Source organism: Neodiprion virginianus, chromosome 4 (genome assembly GCF_021901495.1).
Source record: "Neodiprion virginianus isolate iyNeoVirg1 chromosome 4, iyNeoVirg1.1, whole genome shotgun sequence".
Classification (NCBI taxonomy): Eukaryota; Metazoa; Arthropoda; class Insecta; order Hymenoptera; family Diprionidae; genus Neodiprion; species Neodiprion virginianus.
The window spans coordinates 19,512,503-19,523,910 of NC_060880.1; the positions used below are offsets into that span (position 1 = coordinate 19,512,503).

General features: G+C 38.2%; 2 protein-coding genes across 4 annotated transcripts; one reads left to right on the forward strand and one right to left on the reverse strand.

Annotated features, from left to right (window-relative positions):
* The first annotated feature begins 44 nt into the window (after positions 1–44).
* Positions 45–9,995, forward strand: LOC124302915 (glycerol-3-phosphate dehydrogenase [NAD(+)], cytoplasmic-like). Of its 2 annotated transcripts, XR_006907789.1 has the most exons (9): positions 45–460; positions 1,534–1,714; positions 5,858–5,998; positions 6,162–6,303; positions 6,478–6,590; positions 6,821–7,051; positions 8,662–8,861; positions 9,412–9,668; positions 9,793–9,995. XR_006907789.1 is itself a non-coding variant. In XM_046759497.1 (8 exons), exons 1-8 carry the CDS (start codon positions 414–416, stop codon positions 9,839–9,841), a joined length of 1,104 nt encoding a protein of 367 aa, XP_046615453.1. In that variant the 5' UTR covers positions 82–413; the 3' UTR covers positions 9,842–9,995. The 2 variants fall into 2 exon arrangements, 1 of the variants encoding a protein (XP_046615453.1); XM_046759497.1 differs by lacking the exon at positions 9,412–9,668 and having other exon boundaries at positions 82–460.
* Positions 1,791–4,248, reverse strand: LOC124302918 (peroxiredoxin-6-like). Of its 2 annotated transcripts, none has more exons than XM_046759501.1 (4): positions 4,028–4,244; positions 3,366–3,740; positions 2,391–2,466; positions 1,791–2,025 (listed from the first exon to the last, which is right to left on the reverse strand). In XM_046759501.1, the coding sequence occupies exons 1-4, from the start codon at positions 4,108–4,110 to the stop codon at positions 1,897–1,899; spliced, it is 663 nt and encodes a 220-aa protein (XP_046615457.1). In that variant the 5' UTR covers positions 4,111–4,244; the 3' UTR covers positions 1,791–1,896. The 2 variants fall into 2 exon arrangements, with proteins under 2 accessions (XP_046615457.1, XP_046615458.1); XM_046759502.1 differs by lacking the exon at positions 1,791–2,025 and adding an exon at positions 2,088–2,150 and having other exon boundaries at positions 2,319–2,466; positions 4,028–4,248.
* Positions 9,996–11,408: the final 1,413 nt, after the last annotated feature.

The window sequence follows — 11,408 nt, forward strand, 5'->3', positions numbered from 1 at the left end:
TGTTAAAATATGTAGATAAAGGCGAATGAAAAATCATACCCGTTATATTCGGAAATATTTAGCCACTATTCGCCGCCAATTTCGGATTGTTTCAGCGGTCACCCTGCGATCAACGATTGCGTTTACATTGGCGGTGATCCAGATTCAAAGAGGAGAACTCATTGTCAGTTCGTAGTCTACCGCTAGACTGTGGCTATTGACTCTGTCTCTTCGCAAGTCGTGGCTCCGGGTATTATCGCGTTAGGATTCGCGAAGTGAGTCAGTTGGCGGTAACGAGCCCCCGCGATAATCCGACTACCAGCATCGTCTCGTTATCTGCAGTGTGTAATTTGGTCTTCGTCATATCACGAACAGGCTGTTAACCGCAGCTGCTTGATTTCAAACAGGGATAAATACAGGAATCGACCGAAGCGATGGGTCGCACAAAGAAGAAGGTCTGCATCGTCGGGAGCGGAAATTGGTGAGAGATTTTGATCACTCGTTAGAATATAACAATAAATAACAATTTTTTTTTCAAGCCGTATCCCCCTTTCTCAATTTGTTTATAAAACGCCCCCTTCTTCTTGCAATCAATAATTATCACCCTTCGATATTCACGTTGTTTTTCTTCATTTGCATTCATTCTGTATTGCCTTTTCAGATAAACGTGCAAGTGTGTATAGGTATACAAATGCACATGTGAAGGTTATACCAAGGTGACGTTAATCTGTACCAAAGACGATGCACTTACTGCAAGTTGTTATGTATATGCAATAATTATTTCAGTGCTCGTTCACGGTTTACGATTATATTATTCAGAACTATCAATCATTCGTGTGAGGTCAGGTTTGCAACTTCTAGAAAGAACCAACGGATACTATACGCGTATTTTCCCCCCTTTCATCGACCTATTTTTCCCTTGTCTGTAAATTGATCATCTGATCAATCTTAATCCATGCAGTACTCGCCGCATCATTATTCACTTGGTAATAAACTGCATAAGAGTCCCATTGCGGCAAGTCCACTTATAAACTCTGAACATTGCAGCAAAAAACTGCGTCCCCTGAATGCAAAGCATATATTATATCTACTTGTTGTGTGATGCATTCCTATAAAAAGCACGGGAAAATTTATGTGCGCACTTACTACACGTGTGTGCAAAAAACAGCTATAACTCAACGTTTCCTAATTCGGTTGAAAATAACAGCAATTCCCTAAATTACCATTCCAATGGGAAACGGCTCCGATATGGAGGGCAAGGTCTAATTGTAATTGTACGGTTGCAGCATGATGTACACCTTGACTTTGAACCAGTTGAACAACTCACAAGTCCCTCTGCCAGATTCAGATAATCGGGTCAAGTTTGCGGCGCGATCATGGTCGATCTAATTGCGCAATACCGATCGACACTCGCGCATCTGACATTCGCATAGATCATGATAAATTACGATCCTGCGCTAACTCTCGATTTCTTTCTGATTCACCGGAAGATTAGCTTTTGCATTAAAATCATCAGTTTCTTCTACGATTTATAAGCTTCAATTTTTTTTTCAGGGGATCGGCCATCGCCAAAATCGTCGGAGCGAACACCGTCAAGTTCAACACCAAGTTCGAAGAGCGGGTCACGATGTACGTTTACGAGGAAATGATAAACGGGAAGAAACTTACCGAGATCATCAACGAGCAGCACGAAAACGTGAAGTACCTTCCGGGCCACAAACTTCCGGAGAACGTGGTGAGTAGATATAAATTGTTTGCACCACTCTTAGCAAGATTTCAAACATTGTAAACTTAATTGTCAAAGAGTATAATCAGCTCTAGATTCTACGTTTATTGTATCAACGTACATATAAAACAGTTTCGAATTAACAATCAGCGTGCGGTATATTTGCGCGTGATTAATCCGTGTAGAATGAATCAGTAGTCGGTTGTTGTGCGGACGTAAACTTTACCGGAAGGCATGCTCACTTTGTCGACTCCGCCGGGGAACAGTTTTGGGATATCCGCATCTTTTACCGTCGGAAGAATCATTACCTTGTCTCCAGGCTGAAGAGGGAAATGTCATTAAATAGCATGATTTCTATGAGACATTAATTACTTGACAGGTTTTACAGACGGACAAGTCATGAGACTGTAAAAATTGGCATAACCGGATGAACTTGTCTGTGAAAAAGGGAGTTTTCTGCAAAACGCAACGGTCAACCCCGGCTAATAGGCAACCGGAACTACATTTTAAAACTGGTATAACTGTACAAAGTGTAGCTCAGGTTGCCTATCTGCTGGCGTCGACCGTCGAGTTTCACAAAATCATGCGGTAAAAGTTAAAAAGACCTACAAAATGATTGTTGGACCTTGATGATTTTAGATCTTGTGAATTCGTGAACTCGTTTTAATATAATTAAGTCACTTACCACCCAGTTGGCTGGTGTTGCAATTTCTGGGATGCGATCGACCAGCTGGAGGGAATCAATGACTCTGAGAATTTCACTGTAACGAAGAAAGAAAAAGTAGGAAAATTTGGAAACACATTTTGCAAGCTACTCGAAACAAGGAGGAATAATAAATTGGGGTGAGGGTGGAAATCCAGGAAGATTAGGAAATAGAAATATCACAATATTGAACTTTCAAAGACACGAAGATCTATTTTATAAAATTTGCGAATGTTTAAAGTCGGAGTACATAGAAAGCCGAAATGCAGAATTGCCAAATTGAATAAGAATTATAATAAAGCAAAACATAGAACTGCCAGAATTCTGTCGATTTTATACTTCGGTTTCTTACACCTTACCGTTCTACATTCTAAGTTTTCTAGATTTTAACTTTTTGCATTACAAAATTCTATGAAATGGATTGTCATGTTTTTCGAAATTCGATACTGTGATCCTTCTATTTTATAATACTTCTACATTTTCATCACCCACCTCGTCAAAATTCGGACGATTTAAAAAAATTTTAACGTGTTTCAGCTTGCTATATTCTTACTTATTCTGTCAATTCTACATTTTGGATTTAGATACTTTGACCGTGTTACATTGTTGCTTTTCTATACATCGACTTTCCCGATTTTAAAATCCCGCGATAGAATAGATTACCGCTATTCTGAAAATTCAATATTTTGACACTTCTATTCCCTGATCTTCCTACATCATTTCCCCCCTCCCAAATAATTCTGACAATTCTATATTTTACCTTGCTGTACTCTACCCTTATACATTTTCACTTTTCCAAACTTTGAACAGACTCCAACGGTCCCGAACATCCGCAATCGCAACCCTACCAATTTCTATAAATCGTTCTAAAAATCCTCACCTCTCTACCCGACAACTTCCAAACATCACGACGGCATCAGGATAACTTGAATTGCAATTGGTAAAAAATCTACTCACTCGACGTTGCGTCCAGTCGAAGTCGGGTAGATCATCGCCAGGCGAAGACGATGATCAGGGCTGATAACGTAAAGCGCTCTGACCGTCTGCGCAAAATCGGGATTCTTCCGGTTCTCCTCGTCGATCATGTCCAGCTGTACCGCGAGGGTGCGATCGGGATCGGATATAATGGGATAAGGAAAGTCCCCGGGGATGTCCTGGCAGTAGGACTTAATGTCGTTCACCCAGTCGACGTGGTCCTGGAGCTTGTCGCAGGAAAGTCCGAGCACTTTCGTGTTTCGCTTTGCGAATTCCGGAGCGTGAACCGCGATTCGTCCCAGCTCCGTTGTGCAAACCGGCGTGAAGTCAGCCGGGTGAGAAAACAGGACCACCCACCTGCCCGAACCATAAATTAGTCGTTTCCGATGATGCAAAGATTCATTTCTTTTTTTTTTTCAAAACTTTTTTACTCTAGGATTTCGCTGTCTTGATTATTTCTTCTCTTACAAAGCTCGCACATTTTTCACGAATGAAGAAAGTTTTGTCGACACGTTTTTTGAAGACGCTTTGGTCGAGCCAAACGGCGTAAAAGTTTACAAAAACGGGGTGGAAGGGACTTAAAAATTGCTCCATCGTCTGCGCCAGAGTATAATTTCGATACAGTTGTAAATTGTTATACTCACGAGTTTCCCTGCCATTTGTAGAAATCTATCGGTCCCTGGGTGGTTTGGGCCTTGAAGTTGGGGATGACGGAGTTCAGCCTCATGTCTGTTATTTAATTCTCGTTTTTTTCTTGGATCAATCTTACGGAACTCTTTTTTCACTCTGAGAAATCGGTACGACGGTATTGAAAGTATGGCCGCGTTCTGCTCTCGGTAAAGACTGATACCGGCGGAATAGTTGCCCTCGGTTTTTATAGCTGGATATCATCTTGCAAAGTCGGCTTGTTTTCTCGAGGCCTTTGTCAATCACGTGATGGGTGTGTACGTAATGATTCAGGCTACAGGGACTGAAGGCGGGGGAAATGATAGAGTTACTCGACTCGCAGCCGTGTTGCAAGTGTCCCGGATTATTTTAGAATAATCAATCGGCCGTAGCGTCTCAATAAAAAGTTCGGAAGAAGCGAAAAAAAAAACAATTTAGAAAATCTTCAGTAGTACTTTTTCTGCCAATGATTCTAAACGTGATGAAACAACAACTCTGGAATACGATCAAAATGATTTTGGGCAAATTCGAACAACACACAAACAGCCGTAAGATATGATGATATGAAGATTTTGAAAACAGGTTTTACGGTACAGGAACATATGTGTAAAGCTTATACCGTTGAGACTTGGGAAATTGCTAAATGTTAGATAGAATTACAAACCCTAAATTGTAAAAAATAGCTTGCTAATAATGTCTTAGTACTAAATGTCGAAAAGACAGTTGATTCGCGATTTACGAAATTCACTGTGATTGTTTACCAGTATATGGAATAATACCGTGGGGTGAAGCAAATGAAATGATATTAGATTCACTCCCTCGAGTGAATGATAGAATAGTGTTAATCGTAATGAAAATCATAATAAACAGCCATCAAGCATAGGTAAAAAATATATTTTAAAATCAGTGACGCATTATTGTGATAAATTGAGCAATTGTTTTGAAAATTCAAATGTCAAATCAAGAGATAGGCAAATTAAAATTCCCGAAATTAGTCTAATGGTTGATAAAAAAAAGTCGTAAATATACGATAGTGAAATACTATATTGAAAATCCTGCAAATAAGCTGAAGTAAAAAATGTAACAAAGAATGTAGTGTACGGGCAGTATCTTTAAATTGATTAAAATTAGGAGAGGTAGCATATAGATATACAAAGCAAACAACTTTAAACAAATTACACGTCGTAAATTTTTCTGTCGGTTAAATCAGCCGGTATTATAATAACGATTCAAAATAAACCGCCTTCTTTTTATCACATTTATTTCTTTTGCGATTGAGATACGAAAACGATCTTAATTGTACATCATCTAATATATGTGGGACGGAAATATTCCAAGCGTATCGACAGTTGGACTTGCGGATTTGAATCGGCTTATAACTAATTACCGATCACTTGAATAATCCGTAAAATATGCAACCTCGTCACGGATATTCAAATTGATGTATATCTGGTTGCCGGAATGATATCGCATTCCAAACGGTATTAAAAACAAATGTTTTACGTATGCGATTTGCATATTATAAAATCGCGATTGCACCTTATGACTGTGCTTGCAAAATAGACTTGGTTAAAACTCCGGCACTATACTTTTTTTTTCAATTTCTACGGATATTAGACGGTAAAAATCTATCTTCAAAATACCTGCGCTTGAAGAAGAAGAAGAAGAAGAAGAAGAAAAAAATTAAAGCATCCTTTGTCACTAATTGGAATAATTTTTATCACGTAATTTCATTGAAAATTTTTACTTCTAACGATTTTTCGCCCGAAAAAATTTCTCCATTTATTGATAATGCGAGGTTTTTTCAGGTCGCCGTTCCCGATCTCATCGAGGCAGCGAAGGACGCCGACTTTCTGATCTTCGTTATCCCTCATCAATTTATCCGAACCCTGTGCGCGACTCTGCTTGGAAAAATAAAGCCAACAGCCGTCGGCCTGTCGCTGATAAAAGTAATTTTCTATAAGTGTTTAAAAAATTTGCAAGAAGATTTGCTATCGTTTCTTGGTACAAACGTTTTCGATCTCTAATTTGATTCATTACTAGTTTGTTTTTGTTTTTCTCTCAAAAAAATTATTCTTTTTTTCGTTTCTATTTTCCGTTTCTTTCGTTCAGGGCTTTGATCAAGGCGATGGAAAATCGATCGAGCTGATATCGAAGATAATCGAAAACCTGCTAAAAATACAATGCTACGTTCTGATGGGAGCAAATCTCGCCAACGAAGTTGCAGAGGGGAAATTTTGCGAGACTACGATAGGTGAGTTATAAGAGAAATAAAAAAGAGACCAAAACAAAGGGGTTTAAAAAAAATCCATGTCAATGTATGATTCTTGCGCTGAGTACGTGACTTTTATCATCATGATTCGAAACTCTGCAGAAATTTAAGACCCTAATTACGACACAAAATATTAAATTTCTAAACACCTTACAGGCTGCAAGGATAAGAGAACCGCGCCTCTTTTGCGAGACATGATTCAAACCGAAAATTTTAGAGTTGTTGTAGTCGAAGATGCCGACGCCGTCGAAGTCTGCGGTGCTCTCAAGGTAAAATAATAATAATACATTTTTCGCATAATTTCCCGTATTATTCAATTTTTTTCGTTTTTTTTTTTTCTTACAGACATAATTAACCTGCACAATTTTATTATTATTTTCAACAAAAATTTTCATTGTAGAGAAAATAGGAGAGAAAAGTAGAATGAAAAAAAGGTAATTCTGCCAAGGGATTGCAAAATCTTAATTTGCGGTTAAATAATGACTCGTGATTATAACAGAATATCGTTGCCTGCGGTGCGGGTTTCGTCGATGGTTTGGGCCTCGGCGATAACACAAAAGCGGCGGTAATCAGACTGGGACTGATGGAGATGGTGAAATTCGTCGACACTTTTTACGGTGGTTCGAAGCTCTCGACTTTCTTCGAAAGCTGTGGAGTAGCCGATCTGATAACGACTTGCTACGGAGGCCGAAATCGACGCGTCTGCGAGCAGTTCGTAACGAGCGGAAAGGCGAGTGAAATGGGCATTCCCGCTGGGAGAAAAAAAAAACAACATTTTTGAACGTCTTGTATATGGAGTATTTCACGTCAAGTCGAACGGTCGGTTTCCCTGAACCATTTTAATCCGATTGCCCTTTTACGCAATCGATGTATACATTGAAAGGATGAACTTTGAATTTTTTCAGATTTTTTCGACACATGATTTCTTCACGACAGCTCGCCCAATAAATTGATTTCAACAATGTTTTGAATTTCCGCGTCTACGTAGCTTAAAACCTGGACGATATATGAAAAAAGGTCGTTTACAAAACTTTTAGGTTCTCTCGTCAACTTCTCGAGAGTATTTTTTTATGAATTTTCATACTCCGTTTCAGTGTGGTTTTGATACAAAATGCGCGCAAATTATTCGAAACTGAAAATTGTCCCGATCGAATGGGCTACAATTTATACACAGCGTGCCTTCTTCAACGCGAAAGGTTTTCTGAAAACTTCATAGCCGGTGGTGCAGTTGTTCGGAAGATGTATCAACAAATATTCACAGAGTGGCGAGAATTCGGTTCAAAGTTCGCGGCACGGCAAGAAATTTGCTTACCCTGCGCGCGGCGCTGCTGCGCACTCGAGCGCGATCTTCGATTGTTACGCGTCTTGTTTATAATCTCGATTGTCAACTGTTGTTGAGGAGTGATACTTCGATCTATCATTTATCACGATTCCTGACATGATATGTGAATTCCCTACTGCCGGACAATATTTTCGAAGCATATTCATCCAAGGTAAGAGTTCAACGATGTTTTGGGTATCGTAATGCCGACTATAACTGTCACCGTTCATACCGCCGCATTTATAGTACGTATGGATGGGAAATTTCACAGTTCCATGAAAACTATTACTTGTAACTTTTGAACTGCTTTTCCGCCTACTACGAAACTCACAGACAAACTTTGATATTGAAAAAGACGTGCTGTGGAAAAATTTCAGCCGATTCGATCAGGGCACTATTTTATTACGGAAGATTATCGAAGATATTTCGTCAAAACTATACTTTTTAGACGTTTCATACAAATATGCAAAACTTTTGCATAGAACCTTTTTCCATATTTCATCTAAATTTCAAGCTATGTTAACTTTAAAAAATTAGAAATCGTCAAAAGTCGATTTTTCGACTAGCTGTGGTAAGAAAATGCTTGGTCATGAAAATCTGAAAAAATTCAGATTTGATGCTTTCAAGACGAACTTCAAGTGAATAAAAGGGTATCAAAAGTGGTCAGGGAACTATCTCATGTTTTCGTTCGATTTGGCATAGAATCCCCTGTATAAAATAGAGAAAAAAAAGATAATCCGTGGGTCGTACCTTCTTATCTTTCGTCAAAAAGTATGATAATGAAACATTAATTGAAATTCAGTGATTTTTAATCACGAGTCTTCAATCTTCTGTATTTGCTTCATGTTTTGTGCAACCCAAAAAAAACAAGCATGTGATCTAGTTATTTTTCTTTCATCGTAACAAATTTTTCATCCAAAGACACAGTCGTTCAGGAATTCAGGACAAATATAATTCGAAAAACGAAAAAAAAATGATCAAGAACGAATAAAATCATGGAAATATTCGTTTTTCCGCAGACGATTAAGCAACTCGAAGACGAGCTTCTCGCAGGCCAGAAACTCCAGGGACCAGCAACCGCTGACGAGGTTCACACGATGCTTGTAAATCGCGGTGCCACCGACAAGTTTCCGCTCTTCACGGCCGTTCATCGCATCTGCATCGCTGAGCTGAAACCTGCCGAATTTATCGACCAAATTCGAAGCCATCCCGAGCACGTGTGAGTATTTATTTCATTTCAATCAACGCTTTTTTTTCTAAATTTGTTGCCCCTCTGTTGTTGGAAGTTTGAAAAATTCCATGCGGTGTTTCTGATGTTTTAATTGAGATTTTAGTCACTTTTTGACGTGACTTGGAGAAAATATTAATGTTTGAAAAGGAAAAACAAACCGGAATTTTTCCCGTAAAATTCCAATGGATTTTAATTGACGTTGATAGGTAAAAAAAGAAACAAAACAAAAAACAATTCACTGGGAATTGTTTTGGGAGTTTTCTTCTATTTTCAAAATCGAAATGTATAGGAATGTGTGTGATTGAACAATTTATTCTTTGACACCGAGTGTATAACTCTGTTTTGTGTTTGTATGAAGGTTAGTTGCTTCTTTCACATGAATGTAATACATTAACAATTGCAGCGGATGTGTAACTAAATCAATCCAGACAGAAACATCATGTTTCGAGTCGTCGTCGCACAGCTGCGAATGAATTGCTAACATGGATCGTTACACAGCGTTACACAGTTAATTTATCGTACACTTTTCCTGAAACAGGTTCGCGCCGAAAGCTCTCTACGTTTACTAGAAGACTTTCAAGCATTAGGATCTCGCAGCGTTTCAAGCAAAATTATTTGATTGATTTTCCGTCTGAAATTATTCCTGGTTTTTTTTTTTTTGTGTGGTTTGCTTTTGGCTAACTTTCGTTCGTTCACCATCACGGCGAGTGGTCGACAATTTGTTACGTATTAACCACGGAAAAAATCGGAGCACCGACTAACGCTTGAAATTAGATAACTGCATTATAGTGTACGGTGAGTAAATTTTCGTGCTTTCAAACATCGTTCGCGAATAGTGGTGATAATTAATCATCGGTACATTGTTGTTCATTTTTTGTTCACTCTTGATACCGATGTGAAACAGAAAAACCTTTTACAGAATGAGACTGGACGGCGTTATTGAAGACGACGACGAAGGAGCTGCCTAGGAAATGCGACAGTCCGTCGATTGCGGCGGCTAGGATATAGCTGATTTAAAATTAGACACTCAGACGATCATCTCTCAATCCGGGAGGAAGGAACGACGAGACATCGGCGTTGACGATCAGAGAGAAACAGAGAAGGAGATGAAGAGAGAAAGAGTGAATGTGTTATGGTGTAAATATTTGAAATTCAATTTGTATATATGTACATGATCCATTTGTCGAACTCGTTATATGTATATAAATCTATAGATACGTTGTTTAAATCAATTTCATTCATCGATTCGAACATCCCAGCCCAATCTGACTTTTGATTCGTATCGAAAGATTTTTTTCTACAAAAATTGTTTTTTGGAATAAGATGATCTGTCGGTTTTTTAAAAATTTTGTTCAAAATCGTTTAGTTTTATAAACTTTCATACGACACTGTTTTATTTTTTTTTTAATGAATTTGACTAATCCTTTCTTTTTTTTTTTTTTTGCAAAGTATATTTTAAGACAAACGATTTGAGTTTTCAACTTTGACGATTTTGAAATATTATGCCGGTCAACCAAAACCGGAAACATTTTAAAATATGTTCAACGCAAATTACTCGTTATCCCAACTGATAAACTGAAACTATTTAAAATCATGATTTTGGTATCTTTGAATCGATTCTGTATGACGAACGACTCGTTTTGCGATGGAGGTAAGAGAGGAGAAGACTAAACTCCGAAAAACAAAGTTGGGCCAGATTTCACCGCAACGTTGATAGTACCGATTTTTGGCATTCACTGCGTCCGTGTCTTTGGCCGTTCAAATATTATGATTATTGAGTGATAACAGCTGCCTAGTTTACATATTTTGAACGATCGAAGAACACGAACGCGGCAAGTGGAGAAAATCGGTACTATTAACTCTGCGTCAAAAACGGGCCCACTTTTCTCTTCTTCTCTCTTACTTTCTGGTTCTGCGATATTTTCCGAACAATATTTGTAACGATCGAAGGATTATCGAAAAATTGTAACTTCTTGTCAATTTTATATCGGGGTTAGAAAAGGTTCGTTATTAATCAACCGTGTCAGTAATTGTTGTGATTTTCATTCGGGTGTAGGATTAGAAACTGAGATTGAGCGCTTGCAGTATTTTTCCGACGTGAGAACATTCGCGTCGATAATATCTCGAGTACCTATATAAGTTTTGTTGATAAATCAACGACGGTTGGTATTTCAGTTGGATAGCGTCCATGGATCATTAACAATAAAATGCAAACTAGAATTCTTTATACCCTCTGCAGCTTCTAAGTTGCACGATTAGATTCACCGAATTCCAAACACCAGTCGGTGAAGTCTTTAGTCTGAAACCCTAAGATATTATTGGGATAGTAAAGGTTTTTTAAGTTTTTCAGAAGTTTTTTTAAATCCCTGAAATTTCGGAAAATTTTTTGGACTTGCGTTGAAAACTCGTACAATGTATAAAGCTTTCGTAAATTTGATGTTTTGAAATCTGAAGAATGCGGTAAACTGAAATTCGTTGTTTTTTATGAAAAAGTCAAGATTCCACGCACTGATTCCTGCAAAATATAAAAGAATT

Excerpts from the sequence above, each read along its gene's own strand:
- LOC124302918 (XM_046759501.1), bottom strand. The coding sequence starts at position 4,110 with ATGAGGCTGAACTCCGTCATCCCCAACTTCAAGGCCCAAACCACCCAG. Across the intron at positions 3,741-4,027 it reads TACAAATGGCAGGGAAACTC|GTGGGTGGTCCTGTTTTCTC; the intron begins GTGAGTATAACA and ends TGGTTCGGGCAG. Across the intron at positions 2,026-2,390 it reads CAACACCAGCCAACTGGGTG|CCTGGAGACAAGGTAATGAT; the intron begins GTAAGTGACTTA and ends TTCCCTCTTCAG.
- LOC124302915 (XM_046759497.1), top strand. The coding sequence starts at position 414 with ATGGGTCGCACAAAGAAGAAGGTCTGCATCGTCGGGAGCGGAAATTG. Across the intron at positions 7,052-8,661 it reads AGTTCGTAACGAGCGGAAAG|ACGATTAAGCAACTCGAAGA; the intron begins GCGAGTGAAATG and ends GTTTTTCCGCAG. Across the intron at positions 8,862-9,792 it reads CGAAGCCATCCCGAGCACGT|AATGAGACTGGACGGCGTTA; the intron begins GTGAGTATTTAT and ends AACCTTTTACAG.